This window comes from Bos taurus, chromosome 3 (genome assembly GCF_002263795.3).
Source record: "Bos taurus isolate L1 Dominette 01449 registration number 42190680 breed Hereford chromosome 3, ARS-UCD2.0, whole genome shotgun sequence".
NCBI classification, from domain to species: Eukaryota; Metazoa; Chordata; class Mammalia; order Artiodactyla; family Bovidae; genus Bos; species Bos taurus.
In genome coordinates this window covers 48,301,405-48,322,208 of record NC_037330.1, presented here as the reverse complement: position 1 = coordinate 48,322,208, position 20,804 = coordinate 48,301,405, and the positions used below count along the sequence as shown (strand labels likewise).

The 20,804-nt window shown below is 37.7% G+C and overlaps 1 protein-coding gene across 4 annotated transcripts in view; it reads left to right on the top strand.

The window, feature by feature from the left end:
* TLCD4 (TLC domain containing 4) overlaps window positions 1–20,804 on the top strand; it is a 70,359-nt gene that overhangs the window by 35,862 nt on the left and 13,693 nt on the right. For all 4 annotated transcript variants that reach the window (XM_024990064.2, XM_024990062.2, XM_059885073.1 and 1 more), the window contains one exon: window positions 14,743–14,816. In XM_024990064.2, coding sequence (XP_024845832.1) covers window positions 14,743–14,816 — 74 coding nt within the window. The remainder of the gene's footprint in view (window positions 1–14,742; window positions 14,817–20,804) is intronic.

The following is a 20,804-nucleotide window of genomic DNA, read 5'->3' as shown; positions in this document are numbered from 1 at the left end:
ATAATTAACAGTGTTTTAAAAAAAAACTATTGTTTTTGAAGATTATTTTAATAATGTTGCCTATTCTCAATTCTTTCTTTTCCAGCTGAGCCACAAGGGAAGCCATTCTCAATTATGGAGTTCCCTGGTGGCTCAGAAGGTAAAGAATCTGCCCACTGCCTGCACTGTGGGAGTCCTGGCTTTGATCCCTGGGTCAGGAAGATCCCCTGGAGAAGAAAATGGCTACCTACTCCAGTGTTCTTGCCTGGAGAATTCCATGGGCAGAGGAGCCCGGTGGGCTACTGTCCACGGGGTAGCAAAGAGTAGGACACAACTGAGCGAATGAGCACATCAAATGACTGAAGTAAAGTTAGGAGGAGGAACTAATAATGTGTCAGGTGATGTATTTTATATTTAAATGTTTCAGGCTGGAATAATAAGCTGAAACAAATAGATGGAACTTAATAGTGAGCAAATGAACTGAACTGAACTGAATAGTGATGAATGTCAAGGTTTGCATTTGAGTTTGACAGTGTATAAAAAGAGGGAAATGACCTGGAAGTAGCAGATGACCACAATTGTAGGTGTACCAATAGCGTGTCCATCTGCTAAAATAGAAAGTTGTTTTTAAATGTGTACTCTATTAGGGGAGGTTTGGTATCCAGTTCAAACAAATTACAGTTTCTTGATTAGACCATACCGAAAGCCTCTGGAGTCTCTAAAATTGCCTATGTCCAGAGGTGAGCTGCCAGATAGCTGTAGAGGAGAGATTAGATTAGGTAGCTATTGTCCCAGAATAAACAACTGAAGGACCCAGAGAGGTCAGCATAGAAGAGATAAGTTGTAGGACATCTATGTGGTTTTGAAATGTCCTTAGAAATGTGAAACGACTATTCAATGGAAGAGGAATTAGACTTACTCTGGTTTAACTCAGACATTGGAACTAGGACCAAAGGGGATGGTAATGAGAGGTAGGGGAGACTTCTCTTTTATGAGAGACATCCCCAATGAATAGAAGATTTTAACAACAGCCTTTTAAAGTGATTCTTCTCCATAAGGTATCTTCAATCAGATAGGTATAAAAATGGATCTAATAAGCAGAAGCTTTAGGTAGGAGCTTGTAATAAATTATCTTTAAAATTCTATTCTAATCTGAGATTCTGTGATTCAGTTGTTTTGATGAAATTATTGGATTTATTCCTAATATGGAGAGCTAAGCACTGGGCAAGTAAGAATAAGCTACATTTTGTCACCAAGTTCTTAAGTAAGGAAGGGGTGCAAGCAGCTGGTCTGTAAATCCATTCACTTCCTTGGAAGAAAGGGAGGGGGAGAAAGAAGGCAAGTGACCCAGGTCTAATCTCCTGTCAACTGGAACTTTAACTCTGAAATGACCTTAGCCTATTCCTGGCTAAGGATTCGCTGTAGTAAAGAGAAGCCAGGCTCTGTGAGGCCTGCCTCCTTGGAGAATGTCATATAGGCTCTACAATATTTTTAGAGGCATAAGATAAGGACGTTTTATAAGATAGACTCCTATTGCTGTGTGAAGAACTTTGTAAACCTCACCTTGTAGAGCCTTCACTTCTTTGGGCCAGAACTGCTTGTTCAACATAGGAAGGACCTGGCTTGCCAACTGCCCTTCATATTCCAAACCTCTCTCTGCTTCCTCTGCATTAATCTGATAGTCTCTCTGCTTGTAGCAACTAGTAAAGCTTAACTCTAGGTAAGATCACTCTTTCCCATGAGCCTGATTTGGCAACCTAGTCCAGTGTGTTACCTCAAACCATCAACTCTGCCTTGTAAGTAAATCATCAAAAACTTTAAATGATTAAAGTGAAGCAAACAGTAATTGAATACATGGTAGAATTTGTTCCCAAATCTCATTTCTATATTGATGGTGCTTTAAAAGGGTTTTCTTAGATCATGGAAATGACCTTAGATTCTGAGTCAGTTCAAATAGCCTAGAAAAAGTACCTCCTAATTGCTACAGTAGAACATAGTCAGTTTTATACAAAGCCCAGTTGGGATGCCCATAAATGACCTCACACCAATTATACTGCCCTAGTGGTGGGAAAATGTGTCCATCCCACTCCACACCATTGATAGTGGCACAATATTTAGCATCATACTAGCTGTAATAGGTGCATAATAATTTTATTTATCTTTCTCCCTCACCTTCTGAATTCCTGACCCTAGCAGTTCTTGGCTATTGGAAAATTAAATTTCTCGTGATAAGAAAATCCAGATTTTCATAATCACTGGCTGAAAGAAGAATTTTCTTTAAGCTCTAGAAGGGATCAGACAAATCTTATTTTGTTTTCTCTCACAGAGTCATGCAGAGTCCATGGCCAGTATGAATTCTATTACAGACAAAGCGCCTTAAAGGTAGATGCCAGAAGTAGAAATACCATATTGACCTATATAGCAAAGAGAGTTTACTCAGTTGTGAGTTTGCTATAATTTATTACAGTAAAGTATCAAAATGTGTAGTTTATTAGATCTGAATTAAATCTGTCCTCTTAATAGCATCTATCTGACTTATATTTTAGTAGGTTTTGTTGATGGGGTAAGGATAAGGTAACAAGGAATTATACGTAACCTGAACCTTATTTAATGGCTTCCTCTGCCTGTGGAAGCCTCTACCACACGTGATGCTCACTCTCATGGGTGGATTGTATTAAACAGATGAAGAGTCATTGATGTACAGGATTAGAAAATATGGAAGCCAGGCTACTGAAGCATAGCTCACTGGCTCACAATGGTTTTGAACTAAGGAGTTGAGGGGTAAGGAATAAGAATAAGAATATCCAGGGTAGATAGCTACCTAATTAAATACCACAAGTTGCAAGATTTAAATATATGAAACTATTTTTAAACATTCAAAGGACTTCCCTGGACCTTATCAACCTTGTATTTTTCTTTTCACAGAATTGTTGTAGGACCTTTAGGCAAAAAAATAATTTGATGCAATTTACATATTTAGAAAGATGAAGCTGGAGGTGATACGTAGGGGGAGAAAAGTTTTGTGCGGAAGGATCTCTTTGAGGAGGTTATTGGAGTAATGTAGATGATAGATTATGAAGAACTTAACTTTGGTGGTTTTATTAATGAGCAAATTCAGTTTAGTTCAGTTGCTCAGTTGTGTCCGACTCTGCAACTCCATGGACTGCAGCACGCCAGGCTTCCCTGTCCATCACCAACTCCTGGAGCTTGCTCAAACTCATGTCCATAGAGTCAGTGATGCCATCCAGCCATCTCATCCTCTGTCGTCCCCTTCTCCTCCTGCCTTCAATCTTTCCCAGAATCAGGGTCTTTTCAAATGAGTCAGTTCTTCACATCAGGTGGCTAAAGTATTGGAGTTTCAGCTTCAGCATCAGTCCTTCCAATGAATATTCAGGACTGATTTCCTTTAGGATTGACTGTTTTGATCTCCTTGCAGTCCAAGGGACTCTCAAGAGTCTTCTCCAACACTGCAGTTCAAAAGCATGAATTTTTCGGCACTCAGCTTTCTTTACAGTCCAACTCTCACATCCATACATGACTATTGGAAGAACCATAGCTTTGACTAGGCAGAACTTTGTTGACAAAGTAATGTCTCTGCTTTTTAATATGCTGTCTAGGTTTGTCATAGCTTTTCTTCCAAGGAGCAAGTGTCTTTTAATTTCGTGGCTGCAGTCACTACCTGCAATGATTTTGGAGCCCCCAAAAATAAAGTCTCTCACTGTTTCCTTTGTTTCCCCATCCGTTTGCCGTGAGGAGATGGGATTGGATGCCATGATCTTGGTTTTCTGAATGTTGAGTTTTAAGTCAACTTTTTCACTCTTCTCTTTCACTTTCATCAAGAGGCTGTTTAGTTTTTTGCTTTCTGCAAAGGGTGGTATCATCTACAAATCTGAGGTTATTGATATTTCTCCTGGCAATCTAGATTCCAGCTTGTACTTCATCCAGCCCAGCATTTCACGTGATGTGCTCTGCATATAAGTTAAATAAGCAGGAAGAAATATCCATAATAATAAATAAGCAGGAAGAAATAATGAGGAAGAAACTAATCTAAAAGCAACATTGTAGTCAGTAGATCATGGTGACTAATTTAGATTTCAGAGAAAGAAGGGAAACAAGAGGGCAAAGTGACCCAGGGCACTAGAGGGGGAGACCCTAAAGGAAATGGGAGAACCAGTTTGGGCAGAAATGTGTTTGTATATTTCAGGTTTGTGGTGATACATGGTTATTCCAGGGGAAAAGGGCTCATATGCCATTAGAAATAAGAAGTGTCCTGTCGGTGCAGGGTAATCACAGTCAGGGACCCAAAGAAAGTCAGTCCTCTAAAAGAGGCAGAGGAGAACTTCAGAAGTGCAGAAAGAGAACCACAAAAGAATACATTTGGTAAACAGTGGTTAAGGCAACACTATAATTTAAAAAGCTATGATAAGAAATGTTGGTGCAGAGCTATTTGAAAAAATTAATTTGTTCGCTCATTTTTATTTGAGGATTAGGAAATATTGACAAGCAAAAAGAGAAGCTAATGCTCAATCTCACAACCCAGAGATAACTATTTATATTTGCTTAATCACCATTTACATGTAGGAATATATCCTATCTGTGTATATGAATAATTAAAAAATACTCTTCTGTATATGAATATATATTACAAAAATAGGATCAAACCCCAAAATTTAAAATTTGTTTTACATATTGAAGCATTGCATACAACAAAATAAGGTAATCTGTCAGAAAGCAAGGAACCTATCAAAGACTAATAGGGTTTTCTCAGGACACCGGAACTAACACAATGGCTATGCCATTGGTTAAAAATGTGACAATTTGATCATCAGTTAGAATACTGACTTAGGCCAGTGAAACCCATTGACTCACAAGTTTTTAATTATATTAAAAAAAATGAAGGGAGGAAGAAAGCTGGGTGGTCCTTGCGTGAGGTCTCATGTGGGTGCTGTTAGGTAGCAGTTGAGACTGAATAATCTAAAGGCTTGACTGGATTGAAAGGGGCTTATTCAAGTAGCTGGTAGTTCATGCTAGTTCCCTGCTGGAACATCAGCAGGCTCTTTGCCTCAAGCTCCTGTATGTGGCCCCTCCATGTGTCTTGAGCATCTCACAGCCTGGCTATTGTGTTCCAAGAGGGAGCATTTTAAGAGCAAATATTCTAACAGACCCAGGAGGAAGCTGCATGGCTCTTTGAGACCTAGCTGCCAAAGACCAGAACTTCATTTCCTCTGCGTTCCGGTGGTCAAATGAGTCACTGAGGCAGCCCAGATTCAAGGGGAGGAAAGTAAGACCCAAGCACATGATCTGAGGAACACTGTGCACATGCAGGAAGGGACAGAATTGATGGTGATCACTTAGGTGACTGTAAGCCACGTCTTAATTGGTCAGTGTTAGATACCATGTGTTATCTTCTTGCTATGGTGGGTAAGAATTTAACTCTCTCACCTCTATCTCCTTTCCCTTCTTTCTTCCCATGTAGTTAAAGTAATTTGAGTTCCTCTCACAGTTTCTTTGAAAACTTTATAAACATTTTTATTTTGGGTTTGTAGCACCTCTTGATCCTTTAAGGTGAAGATGTTTATGCTTCTGTCCTTCCAGTTTCTGTCATTTGTATGTGAACTTTTGTATCACTAAGATTTAACAATATTTGCCTTATATTCTATAATCATATTGCATTTCAGTTGATTCTACACAGAGAAAATGAAGTGTTTCTTATAACTGTATTAAAATAGTTCCCTGAACAGCTAGGATTATTTTTCCTATCTAATTTTTGCTTAGACTATTTGCCTTTTTTTTTTCCTTGTAACATATGCCTTTATCATATATTTGAATTGTCCCATCTCTTCAGTCAAATTCCCCAGATACCTGCCCCTAGAGCTCTCCATTCTCCTGCCCTCTAGGTGTGCTTGTTAATGTCCCAGGCTTCCTGCCATTACTCTTCTGGTTTGAGGCCACTGCTTCTTTACCCCATATCTGTCTTGGTTTATTCACTCATGCTATAGTATATCCTCAAATATTTTCCAAGAAAGGGGGTAAAGGAGGTATACTCTTGAAATCTTCAGCAAGTTCTGAAAATGTTTTTATTTTCAGGCCATCTAGTTGCATCATTATCTCTGTGGATGGCATATAGATAAACAATCGTATTTAATCAGTTTTCTATCTTTATGTGTTTTTTAAGTTTTACTATTGTATATAACTTGCATAAACATTCTTATGTCTTCATATTTGTGCCTATACATAGTTATTTCAAAGGTTGGTTTTGTGGGGTTCCTGGGCAAATAGTATTTACATTTTTAAGGATAGTGACCTGTTCTACTAAAATTCTCTTTAGAAAGGTTACCCAGTGTCCTCCAAAGATGTATATGTGTATGTGATTGAATTGGTTAACATGTAGGGAGTGTTATGTGTAAATGGTTCTTTTCATCAAGAGATTGGTTGGTTTTGTTGTTGCATCTGTTTGTTTTTGTCTTGTGAATGCTGGCAGTACATAGGGCTAAGGAACTCTGAGGAGGATAGGCCAGAATTTTTTGTGCAGAGTGGAACTGATACCTATGAAGAAGACAGACAGGTACTTGGACAGTCATTAAATATTTGAAGGGTTATAATATGAAAAGAGGGGCTTCCCTAGTGGCTTAGGCGGTAAAGAATCTGCCTGCATTGCGGGAGACCCATGCTCAATCCCTGGTTTGAGAAGATCCCCTGGAGAACAGAATGGCAACCCATTCCAGTATTCTTGCCTGGAGAATTCCATGGACAGAGGAGCTGGGTGAGCCGTAGTCTGTGGGTTTGCAAAAGAGTTGAACGCAACTGAGTGACTAACACTTTCACTTTCATGTGAAAAAGTGATTTTGGATAGCCAGAATCTGGAATAGGACTAGTGGGTAGATGTCAAAGAGGATACAGATTAGTTCTGGAACTTTTGGAAAGCAGCTTTAGAAGATGCTACTCCTCTTAACACAGAGTTTTCCATGCTAAGGGGTAAACTGTAAGAACTTTTGTAGAAGGGATTTAAGAAATCTGTGGGTAACTGAAATAGGCAATCTTTAGAGGCCATCTCAATCTCACCACATTTTGATGGTCATAAGCATAAACTTGTCATGAAGAAGTAAGTTCAGCTTGGATGCAGTATAGTTGTGCAAAGTGAGGTATAAAGTTGATACAACCTACTGGGCAAGTAAAACAGGTGAGTCTTCCCTTAGAGGTACTTATTTTCTTTTCCAGCATGAATATTTTTTCTGCAGCAATTAGAAAGTAACATTAACTACTTTTTGAGGAGTGATTATTGATATATAGTAAAATAGCAGTAGTGAACCTACATTTTTGTCCTAATTGTGATGATGATCTGTCTTTCCTATCATCTGTTCATTGTCATCATCTCAGGCATGGCCTTTAGTCTTGTGTAGTCATCCAGGGATCAATGACTAGAGTTGAAGGCTTGTACCTAGGCAGGAAAGAATACATCCTTTCAGAACTTGTTCAAACTTAATCTTCTTAATAGCTGTGGTAAGAAAAAGTACCTGGTTCTATTTCACTTTTAACCTTAAAAAAAGTGCTTTTTTGCAGTGCTTTTCTGTTTTAGTATTTTTCCTGTTTGCCATTAGTATGCATTGTGTCTTAGTCTCATATCAGCTCTGTCATAAGGATGGTATTCTGCTTGTTTTACACATGGAGAAACTGAGGTTTTGGTCTTCTTTGCCCAAGGTCACCCGGGAGAGCTACAGTTCAAATCTTGGTTTTCAGACCACAGGCCCATAATCATTCATTAACTATCCTTGCCTCCTTAAACTTAACTGCTTAATAATCATCATGAATTGCCCAAAGAGGATAATGTTTTGCAGACTTTCTAAGCAGTCAGTTAGCCTGTAAGTCTTCATGGAAATTCTATCATGAGTATTAGGATAAAGAGGTCATGGCATCCAGAGACCTCTCATCTGTCAGTTAACTGTAACTCTGTCATTCTGTTTTATAAAGTGATGAAGATCATGGTGGTGGCAGTGACAGCCATACACTCCTAACAACAGCTCTGGTACAAAGTATTCCTCATATTTCAAAGAGATCTGGAACTGGGGTTGGGGAAGTTCATCAGTAGACAAGAGGTCATGGGATGATGAGGGACTCTGCTTGTGTGCTCATTGAGAACCTGCTTCTAGCTCTTTTCCTTCTGATTGGTAGCTATTCCATAGGTCTCAAGTTCCCCTACCTCTTTTAGTTGCCTGCCCACTTTACCTGTCTTGCCTTCACTAACCTGAATGTATCAAGGTTTGGAGATTAATCATCTATCTTTTTTTGCTCGTAGCAAGTTTATGATAACCTCTAATGCTGCTCTACCGATCTCTTTAAAGAAATTGAAATTGAGATATTTTTCTGTTTTCATTTTCGGGTGGAATACTAATGTTCTCATCAGGGTGCAGTGACCCGCTTAGAAATAGGTCCGAAGGACTCTTTTAGGATTTTGATTTTGGAGGTGATTCTCCTTTACACTGGTTAGCAGGCGAGGCTCAACTCAGGAAACAAAGCCAGGCGCTGCACTAAGCTTTATAGATAGAACAGTAAATGAGAAACAGGGTATGTAGGTATTTGCAGGAGGCTAAGTACAATAACAGACAGGAAGGGGTCAGAAGAAACTTTTCTAGTGGAATGTATCAGGTCCACCTAGATAATAGTTGCAGGTTTTGATGAGGGCTTTTGTAAATCTTCCCTAATTATGATTTCAGAGAAGTAGGGAGCTAGTTTCCTTAGGACTTCAATCTCTAGGTAGGACAGTAGCTCTTTAACACTAGTGTATATGGGAATCAACTAGAGGACCTGTTAAAACTAGATAATTGGTGTCACCCCCAGGGCTACTGATTCAGTAGGTCTGGGATGGGGTCCAAGAATAAAATATGCAAATTTAGCAAGTTCCTGGGAAATGCTAATGCTGCTAGTCTGGGAACCACATTTTGAGAATCTTTGGCTTACAACTAACTGATTCTCTTTAGAAAGAGGTAAGAGAAGTTAAGAGAAAGGTCAGGATGTTATGCCCATTTTTTTCAAAGAAAATCTAGAGGAAATTTTTCGAAATGTGAAAAATTTGTATTTTGGCCATATTTAGATAAAAACAATGTACCAAAAATACTATTTTTACTAGTAACTTTTAATACTTAAAGAATATCATAAAGTCAGGTTTAACCTGATATTTGATATTTGATTAATAGGTATTTTTAATTCTGTTCCAAATCGAAAGGAGTTGGAAGAAGTAATCTTTTAAACTCTCAAAAAAGTCTTAGACATAGTATATGTCATGAACATATTTTTTTGTTTTTAAAAAGTTAACTAGAGAGTAATTCATAGAATTCTCTTTTAAGGTTTAAGATTAAGGGTATTGCTACTATTATCATTTCAGTATTTTACATGACTATGAGGTGTCTTTTAAATATTTTTGAAGTTGCATAAAATTCAAATTAAACAAAAATAAATTTTAGAATTGGATCTCATCTTTGGAAAAACTGTAGTTGAAAGACACAGTGAGTAATTAAGCAAGGATTTTGACTGACCGTAGGAGCGCATTAACTCACAGTACAGCAGTATGGACTATCATATTCTCTAAACATTGGATACACTTTTCTAGAATAGCATAGACTTAAAAAAACTAATCAAAGAAGAAGAAAATCATTAAGAATAATGGATTGAATGAGGAGCTGCCTTTAACTGAGGAGGGAAAGGCAATGTTATGAATGAGAGAATTTATCTTTAAGAAAAGTAGGAAATGTTTATTATATATCTGAATCTATTATAATGAAAGATTATACGAGTAAAAATATTTCCAAGATTTTTACATCTGGTTCAAGTAACAATCTTACTAAAATAACTTTTTTCATTTCATTTTCTGTCCTCTGTGGCCCCAGTCATATTGTTTGTAGCTTTATACTATTTGCAAGGCTTTTCTCCCTTAACCTATTCACTACAGAATTCAACTATGGAAGGAGAGAAAAGAAGAGCATTTCAACTTCAGAATTTTATTTGAATGGTTTGTCATTGAATACAATTTCTTATTTTTCTGACCTTTTCTTAATTTAACTATTCTGACCACTTCTTTTGAAAAAACTCACCTAAACTTGAAACAAATCACTCAAACTAAAAATAAGCCCACAAACTATCCAGGAACCTGGAATATGAGTGAAATTTTTTCTCCTTTTCTCTTTAAAGTGCTTTTTTTTTTTTTCCTGCTGGATGACTTAAGAGAGGCAAGATGCTTGTTCTTTATTCATTTCCACATCTCCTAGCTGGGAATGTGATTCCTATTACATATTAAAATGAAAACATTCACCTGCCATTTGAAATTCATTATAATAAAATTCATAATAAAATAAAGTTAGGAGTGGCCTGCCTATGTCTATCCTGGTTTTACCATTTTACCATCAAAAATCCTACATCTCATGAAACCCCTCCCTGTGATGCAAAAAAATCATGGCAACCATGATTTGCAGTTCTCAATAATGGTTCATTTGTTGTCACATCACTCCGAATGATGCAACTTAAGTGTGTTGTAATCATGAACCATAACAGTCATCCTTGACTTTGCCCATTGGATTAATGCTATATTTTTTTGAAACAGTGTTAGCTTAATTTATTAGCACTGTACATATTGTGACCGTTTTTTCTAAGAGTAGATAATGAAAATGACAACAGTTATGATACCACCAAACTGCCACAAGCATGACCAAGAAAGAAGGTTATAGTAGTTTTTATATATGGAAATATACATAGTATATATTATTGTGTATAGTGATATGTTATCATAGATGGATAGAAAAACAATTAGGAAGTTGGATAACCAAGGCAGAACATACTGCACAATATGCATAAAAGAATTTTGAGTTGAATTGTGTCCCCTGCCCCACCCTCACCTCAAATGTGTATGTTGAAATCCTAATCCCCAGTACTTCAGAATATGACCTAATTTGGAAATAGGGTCATTACAGAGATAATTAGTTAAGTGAAAATCAGGCAAACTTGAGTAGTATTGGTCCTTAATCCAATATGATTGGTGTCCTCATGAAAAGGGGATTTGGTCACCAACATGCACACAAGGAAAACGTCATATGAAGATTGGAGCTGAGCTGCCAGAAACCAAGGAATGGTTAGAATCTAGGAGAAAGGTCTAAAATAACTTCTTCCGTAAAACATTCAGAAGGAGCATGGCCCTGTTGATCCTTGGTCTTGGACTTCTGGCCTCTAGAACTGTAAGATAATACATTTTTGTTGTTTAAGGCATTCAGTTTGCAGTACTTAGCTATGGCAGCCCTAGCCACCAACACATGCCTGCTGGAGAAGAGGATGTAAAAGCACCTGAAGAGACCAAATCTCGCAGGTCTGGAATAATACAGGCAGATACATCTTAATCTGTGCTTTTCTCGTCTTGCAAAAAGACACCAATGCTCAAATGAAAATAGCAGGCATTGACTTAGCTTGGATACTCCACATGAATGTACACATTTTATCCCCTTGATTGCTCTGTGAAACTGAGTAAAGCTGGATTTCCTGATTCAGAAGGTGCAACTAAAATATTCTGTAGGTGAAAGAAGGGGGAAATTTTGGTAACAGATGTGATGGCTTCTTATATAGAGCTGATTTGTCAGATCTTACCAATGATCATTCTTTCTGCAGTTTATCAAATGATTTATTGAATCACAGCAACAAAAAGGTGTCCCCCTCCATCTTTGGTATTTTGATTTGAAAAATGGATTTTCAAACTGAATTTTTGATTTCTGTGAAGATTATAAAGAAACCACATAAAACATGAAAATTGTTGATATATAAAAACAAGTTAGATTTTGCTCATCTATCTACATTTTATAGCAGACAGTACTATTGTCAACTTTGGCAAATTTCATTCAGTCTATAAACTTCTTACCAAGGAAAGTGAAAAGATATTTCCCGCTAGATGTCTTCTACATCTTGTATACAATCCTGTTAGAGGAACGTGATTTGCTTACCTGTGACACTGAAGCTTTCATAATGAAAGTTCTTGTTCATCTTTCATTTACTCAAAACCTGAAGAAACACTTAATGAGATATTTGACTTTATGGAGATGGAAGGAGATAACCTTTGTGGACAAGAGCCTACAAGTAGCTATGACTGCTGCCAGCAAATGTTGGCCTGCTCTGCAAGCATATGTTCAGAGTGTGAGGCAAGAGGAATGTCCTTTAGTTTGGAAATAGATTGAGGATGAGAATGCATAAAAATGTTGCAGTGAAACGGATATTTATGTACTGGTTCTCCAAAATGATGATAGTTGAAGAGGCCATAAGGAGCTAGAAAATGGTGAACTATCAGTCCCTGCATCGTTTGATGTTATGTGCAGATTGTGAAATTGCATACAACGAAATGAGAAAACTTATGGAGTGAAATACTGGCTCAGGTTTTTGGAAATAAGACTGCCTCAGAACTCAAAAATGTTACCAGAGAAGAGTAGCTTCATTAAATAGAATTTTTTTATACTAAGACTATAACTTACTGGAATTCATTGAGTATGCTCTAGGGTATCTTAAAATGATATGTGTTTTAGACATTTTAGAAATAGATGGCATATATGATGAATTTATGCATACAAATGATCTTGCAAACTGCTGGTCTACCAGAACAAGCCTGTAGCTACAAAGTGAATGGATATTGTTAGAGAGCTGGAAACTGAATTCTTATAACTCTAAAAGCCTGCTATTGCTAATAAGTAAATTTTTATGTATTTTATGCTTAAACAACTTTATTGAGAAAATATTTAGCTTGAGATCATCATATTTGACTGATACCAGTAATGTGGACCTCTAAGAGCACAGTTAGAAGTCAAAGTAAATTTTGTATTTAACTGTAGTTGTTTTAATCCTGCAAAAGATAAGGATATCCTAAAGGCTGCAGACATTTCAGAAAGGTACTATTGGAAAAGGAGATAAAGAGTGAAAATATCCTACTATGTCATGGATAAAAAGATATAATTTTTTTTTATTAAATATGGGTAACAACTGTTTAGTCCTATTGTATTTGCATTCTTCTTTTAAAAAGTCTTACATTTATGCTTCTGAAAACATTATATAATCTACTAAATTTCAATATCAAAGAGAAACAAAAGATCAGAAACATTATAAAAATATATTTTTCCACAATTTGATTTGTTTGATTAGCCCCACTATTAATTACTAGTTACTGATATTAACTAGTTCTATTATTTAAATAAAAGCATTTATTGTAACAGAAAAGTAAATAGTGCAGAATAATATAGAATCTCAAATTCACACATATTTCTGTGTTAACGTAACAACACATGTGGATAGTTATTTCCCATGGATTGTTATGTGTTTTTGAACTGCTGTGGCTGTGTCCAGTCGCCTCTAAAATGTTGACAATCATCTTCCCCATTACCCTCCACATGCACAGACTCATCTTGGCTCTTGTCTTCATCTCTCTGTTGTCCTTTCTTCTTCCTCATAACCCATTTCAGTTTCACTAAGGACAGCGAGTTTGAGATGATGAAAAATTTTAGTTTTAGATTTATCTTGGAAAAAGTAATTCTTGCAACCCAGCTCTCAATGTATAACCCCTAAAATAACTTACATAGAGAAGAACTAAGACTCTTCAAATAAAAAGTCCCATTCATTATCATTTTCTAAAATATTGCTTTATATTGTTCCCATTTGGAAGGCAGTGTGCTATAAACAGTGGGAAAAATGTTTCTGAAGTTGTATATCTCATGTTTTGAGGGCATGCATGCTAAGTCATTTCAGTCGTGTCTGACTCTTTTGCAAGCCTATGGACTCCAGCCTTCCAGGTTCCTCTGTCCATGGGATTCTCCAGGCAAGAATAATGGAGTGGGTTGCCATGCCCTCCTCCAGGGCATCTTCCCAACTTTGAAATAAACCCATGTCCCTTATGTCTCCTGCATTGACAGGCAGGTTCTTTACCACTAGCACCATCTGGGAACATTTTGAGGGCAGGTGGAACTATTTCTTTTGGTGTATAATCATAATTCTGATTTAATTGGAAGTGCTATAATGATTCCATTAACCTATTAACACTTTTAAAATTACATAACATTTTTGGAATGTATACTTTTGGTTTTATTTCTAATGGTTATTAACAGTATTATACTTTTCTTGTTATTAAATTAGTGAAATGTACTAAGCATTATGTTTCTAAATTCAGAAAGGTCCCCAAAGTATGTGTTTTAGCTATAGGATCTTCTGATTGACAAATATATTTTTCAGGTCAAATATGATAGATAAGGTTTAACATGTGTTGTTACATTTGGCAAGTGTGTGTCTGCTCATAGGCTTTTATTGTTATTTAGGAAGTGAAGCACACTCTGGAAATTTTTAAGGTGTGTCTAATGGATATAAAACTACATTCCTATTAGATATTTAATTCCTATAAAATTACTCAACTTTTGAAATTCACACTACCATGATCATTATTTCTATGGTAATTTGAGAACGCTGTTACTCATGGCTATTTGCAGAATTTATTAGTTCAGCATGAGACTACTGCTTGAAATCTGTCTGAGTGAACATTATGTACGTAAATGAACATAAGTGTGCAATATGTTGTCTTTAAAAAATACTGTAGAATTCTAATGACATTTCTAAGTTTTCATAAAGAAGATCACTTTAGCAGACTTGGTTTGTGTTTATATTGATCATTGTTTTATGCCAAGAAGCTGTTGAATGTCTCTTCAATGATTGGAGATTTTGATAAGAATGTTAACCCTGACATGATGTTTTATATTTATCACCCAGAATGATGGTGTGCTGGTGTATGTTGGGAATTTCCGCCTGCTTGCAGAACTTTCCAGCCCTTTTGTGAATCAGCGGTAGGTTACTGATATCATTAATTATTTTATACTTGGGTTGTTTAGTTTAGGGAAATGTTTTCCTCAAGATCCTAGCTATAAAAATGAGAATATGTGATATGAATTATCACCATTGTACAAATGAGGAAATTGAGCCTTGGAAAGGTGAAGGAAACTAAGCCAAGATTGGTGGTGACCCTGGCTCTTGAACCCAGCTCCCTTTGTGGTATAACAATACTTTGTTTTACTGGATTTATCTTGGGTCCAGTTAATATCCCTGATACCAACTTCCTCCTGTTCCCAAATTTTGATACCAACATTATGTTGTCCCTCTTTTAAAAGAATCTTTTAATTTTAGATTTACAGAAAAGTCACAAAAATTACACAAAAACTCCCACATACCCTTCACCTAGTTTCCCCTTTTGTTAATATCTTACATTATTATCTTACATGGAACATTTGTCAAAACTAAGCCAGCATTGACTCATTATTACTAAGTAAACTCCAGACTGTTGGATTCCCCGAGTTTTTCTATTAGTGTCTTCCTTTTGTTCTGTGATTCAATCCAGGCTGCCACGTTGCATTTAGTTGTCAGTCTTCCTCCCTGATCTACCCTGGTCTGTAACAGATTCTTAGTCTTTCCTTGTTTTTCATGACCTTAACATTGTTAAAGGATACTCTCCAGTTATTTTGTAGAATCCTGCAGTCTAGATTTACCTGTTTTTCTCATGACTAGGCAAAGTTTATAGGTTTTTGAAAGGAGTCCTATAGAGGTGAAGTGCCCTTCTTGTCACTTAAAAGCTGGCTTAAAACTAGCTGGCTTAAAACTCAGCATTTAAAAAATGAAGATCATGGCATCCAGTCCCATCACTTCATAGCAAATAGATGGGAAAACAATGGAAACAGTGACAGACTTTATTTTGGGGGACTCCAAAATCACTGCAGATGGTGACTGTAGCCATGAAATTAAAAGACACTTACTCCTTGGAAGAAAAGGTGTGACAAACCTTGACAGCATATTAAAAAGCAGAGACATTACTTTGCCAACAAAGGTCCATCTAGTCAAGGCTATGGTTTTTCCAGTAGTCATGTGTGGATGTAACAGTTGGACTATAAAGAAATCTGCATGCCAAAGAATTGATGCTTTTGAACTGTAGTGTTGGAGAAGACTCTTGAAAGTCCTTTGGACTGCAAGGTGATCCAACCAGTCCATCCTAAAGGAGATCAGTCCTTAATACTCATTGGAAGGACTGATGCTGAAGCTGAAATGCCGATACTTTAGCTACCTGATGCAAAGAACCGACTCATTTGAAAAGACCCTGATGCTGGGAAAGATTGAGGGCAGGAGAAGGGGATGACAGGATGAGATGGTTGGATGGCATCACTGACTCGATGGACATGAGTTTGAGCAAGCTTGGAGAGTTGGTGATGGACAGGGAAGCCTGGCGTGCTGCAGTCCATGGGGCTGCAAGGAGTCAGACAGGACTGAGTGACTGAACTGAACTGCCCTTGTCACGTATCAGGAGCTGTATGATATCTATGTGACATCACTGGGTGTGTGAATGTCCACCGTGTGGTTGAGGTGGTGTTTGACAAGTTTCTCTGCTGTGAAGTTTTTCCTTTTCCTTATTCTCTTCTTTGAAAGCAAGGCACGAAGTATGTAACCCATTCTGGGGAGAAATTAAGCTCCACCTCCTGGAGGGAGGTAGTTGTCTCCCTACCTCTCATTTTGACAATGGCTTTATTATTATCATTTCTTACCATTATCTTGTCATTTAACAGAGTCTGCTGTAATTTTTTCTGTGTGATGTTTAGCTGCTCCTTTCATTCCATACGCATGATCCTAGTTTAGGGCCTTTAGGATCTCGTGGGTGATTGATAGCGGTCTAACTGACTTCCTGACTCTCCATTCACCCACTCTCCAGTCCTTTCCTCATAGTGCCTCCAAGTCATCTTTCTCTTGTCCCACTTTCAGTGCCTTACTTTCTTACTAAATGCTGTGTCTTCTTTAGAGTCTTCTCTGAACTTTTGAAGCTCTCTGTGATGTGCTCCATGTCTCCAGCCTAATTTCTTACCACTCATTAGAGTTAGTTTTATACCTTTAAACTGTCTCATGCACCTGTGGATTTTTCTCACGTTTCCTCCTTTATTCATATCCTCCATTTTCCCTCCGTCTTTGAAAAATTTGCCTATCTTTCAAGTTTTAGGTCAAAGTCCCAAACCCAGGGAAAGCTCCCACGATTACATGTAGCTTTTTGTATCTTAGTGCAGAGATACCTCAGAGAATTGAGAGTCAAATCAGACTCATGTGCATTAGGGAGCTTACCCTGTATCAAGCCTTATTAATAATCCCAAGGATACAAGTAATCATGAGGCACTGGCAAAGCATGATGATGTTCAGGACCATCAGCAAGCCTCCCTAAGTTTTTTTTGCATTGGGCACGTTCTGGAATGAGGTTACCTATGAGGTCTCTAAGTGATATGTATGGTTCATATTGCTGACATAAAGTAGCTGTCTTGGTTATGAAATATCTCCATTTAATATTCAAATAGTTACATAGATTATGTAACCTTCCCCAGGGAGGTCAGACCCCATATATCTGTACACTCTAGGTTCATTTATTATAAGCAACTGTAGACTACATGTATCCTAAAAGCATTCCAAGCATGAAGACTCTTCTGCTGCAAATACCATCATTATGCTTACCAAGAAGTTAGCCTCATCACTTGTTTTTTTTGCCAAAGGTGGGAACGATGGTCCTTCCACACCCAAACAGAAGAAATTAGATTACATATCTGTTGCTTAAACTTTTCTTTCCCAGATAATTATGTACTATCTTATTTTGTTTGTCAGTGTTTCGTATGTTTTAATTTTTATTTCTTCAAGAAGACACTAAGTTCTTTAGCCTTGGCCATTTGAAAATTTTAAAATAAGAGTTCTTCTGCAATTTTTAAAGACTCCGATGACGTGAAAGTATAGAGAGCAAAGAACATGTTCTTTGAAGGCAGGAGACCTGGATTCAAATCCAAGCTGCCCCGCTTCCCACTGTATGTGAGTGGAAAATTGTCTCATCTTTCTGGGCCTCTGTTGTTTTTGTTTTTGTTTTTGCTTTTTACCTATAAAACGGGGATAATGATCCCTATCGGCCTTACAGTTTATTGTGAAGATTCTTTGTGGTTGTATGTTTGGTTGTATATTTACTTACATGTGTAAAGCACCTGACCTAGTGCTTTTCATTCACTACATGTGCAACAAGTGCTAAATGTAGTGTAGATTCAATATGCTGAAATCTAGTCAACACTGGAAGTGCGTAGTTTATGTTTGCCTTCTCTACTTGGTTGTATCTTTTTTGTTCTTTAATGCATTAAAACTAGGCTTCCTCTTCTGTCATTTTGCTAGAATGATTTCCTTAGAGGTACCAATGACTTGCATGTGCGAAATCCAGTGAACACTGTTTGGTGCCTGTCTCATTGCATCTCCCTGTGGACTTGATACTGTTGGCCATCTCCTTCTAATGCCACAGCTCCCCTTCTCTTTCATGACACCGCACTGGTTCTTGCAGTGCTCTGGCCATCCTGTCTCAGTCTTTTATGTAATAGTTCCTTAAATGCCGGTGTTCCTCTGGGCCCACTGACCTTCTTCGTGCTTTCCCCTGAGTGAATTGTGCTTTCAAGGTTTCAGCTATTACCCATTTGCTCAGTGTGGCGTAATGAACTATGTCAGAATTTTAGAATCATAGAAACTCAAGTTGCAATTTAACCTTGCCACTTACTTGCTCTGACCTTGGCCAAGTTATGTAACGTTCCTGTACTGCAGTTGCTTTATCTATAAAAAAGCATATTTAATATTGCTTACTTCTTTTCATTGTAGTCAAGTGTTTTCTTCTCCCAGGTGGCACATCAGAATCCACACGTCTGAAATAGAATACAACACATTTCCCTCTGTGTTCTCTTACATGCTCCTGTTCAGCTTGTGACCTGGCCATTCTCTCCGTTATCTCTGCTCAGCATGTGGGAATCCTCTTTGACTGTTTCTCCCTCACCTGTATTTGGTACATCCCAGGCCCTGCCACATCACCTCCTAAATGGTTCTTGCCTTGGCCACCTCCTCTCCATCTCTGCTGTCAGTGCCCTAGCTCATCATCTCTTGTCTGGGCTCCTAAACTAGCTGGTATACCTGTACTGTCCAGTAGAGGAGCCACAAGCCACACATGTGACTATTTATATTTAATTAAAATGAAATGAAATTAAAAATTCAGTTCTTTAGCGTGACTTGTAAGATTTCCAGTGCATCATAGCCCTGTGTGTCTACAGAAATGAGTAGAACATCTGTGGACCATTTCATTACTGCAGAGTTGTTCCTTTGAACTTGCAAGTTCAAAGGAACTTGCAGAAAGTTCCTTTGAACAGTGCTCTTTTAGACTGGAGTCGGCAAACTAAGACTTGAAGGCCAAACCTGCTGCCTGTTTCTACAAATAAAGCTTTACTGGGGCCCAGCCTAGTGTGTTTGTTTACCATGGCTGCTTTCCCATGACAGCGGCCAAGTTGATTAGTTGTAACAGATATGGTATGGCTTCCAGAGCCCCTTGCTTTGTGTTCACTCTCTGGCTTTTTAGGGAAGAAGTTTACTGATTTCTGCTCTAGGCAGTCTGCCTGTCTCTAGTCCTGTTCCCCTTTCCTTCTCTGCTGTATTATTACCTTCCACGGTGATCTCCACACAAAAATGAGCACGTACCGCCCCCCTGGTTAGATCCTCTGAGTGATTCCTCTGCTTCCAGGATAAACTCTGAGCTCTGTAATGTGACATAGAAAGCTCTGCAGGTAGAGCTGTCTTCTTTCTTTATGCCGTATTCCCCTCAAATTCTTCTTTTGCCCCACTGTCCCTATGCTGGAAAGGTCTCCTGGATCCTTGCTCTTTCTTTACAAGTCAGCCCAAGAGTTGTTGTACTGAGCACAACAAGAAACCCCATGTCTTCCAGGCTGGGTTGTGTGTCCCTTACTTGTGTGGCACAATAGCAACACACAGTTATAGCATTATGATTAATTATTGTAAAGTAAACTTTTTCTTTTTACTTATCTCTGTGTTTTGTTAGGTCAACAGCCAAACTTTGTTGAATTTTGCATCGTCCAGTGTCCTCCTGTTGTCTGGTACTTAGTAGCCATTTAATTGCTTTTTGAATTAATGGTTCCCAAGAGGTGATCAGTTTAGCTTTAGCAATATCTGTATCTTGACAGTGATTCGGATTTGAGATTTTAAAGCAGGAGGAACTTATCTTTGACACTTAAAGGAACTTTAATGTTTTTGTTTGAAACTCTTTTTGAGAAATCATAATATTAGAGATAATATAACTTATTCTTTAATTTTATAGTAGAAAGCTATGCTCTACCTTTATTTAAAATCTTTGAGTCTTGAAGAAATTAAGAACTGAGAAATGGGATTGGAATATGAGCTAGAAATGGTATAGTGGAGCAGCAAGGAGATTATAATGAAATTTTCCATAGTTTTTTTCTTTGGTTTGTGATATTTTTGTTCTCTTCATTCCTCCTGAACTTAAAATATCTCTGGGACCCTGTAGGTTTCCCAGAGCTCACACTTGTGACTCTCAACTCCTAAAATTCACCAAACCAGTACCTTGTTGGTGGATAGATTCTTGGTTCCCATCCTCTTTTTTCCTTTCTTTCTCTATCTGAAAGTAGCTCTGGCTCATCTTTCCAAATGTGAATTATACCCACTAATATCTTGTTTTTACACTGAGTGTGCTTAGTACCACACAGTGCACAATTCATTCCTAGGAAACTTGAAAAGTCCATGTGCATTTAGAAGAACAGAGGGAGGAGGAAGTGCTAAATGGTCAAAGATAGATTTTTCTATATGGAGTTGGGGAGGGTTACAAGCACAGACAGTCTATCATCTTTTCTCCTATACCCATCTGAGTAATAGCTGTGGCTGGTGGGGAAAGACAGTGTGTTCCCACTCTCCTTCCTTCCCACAAGCATATCTTCTTGCTT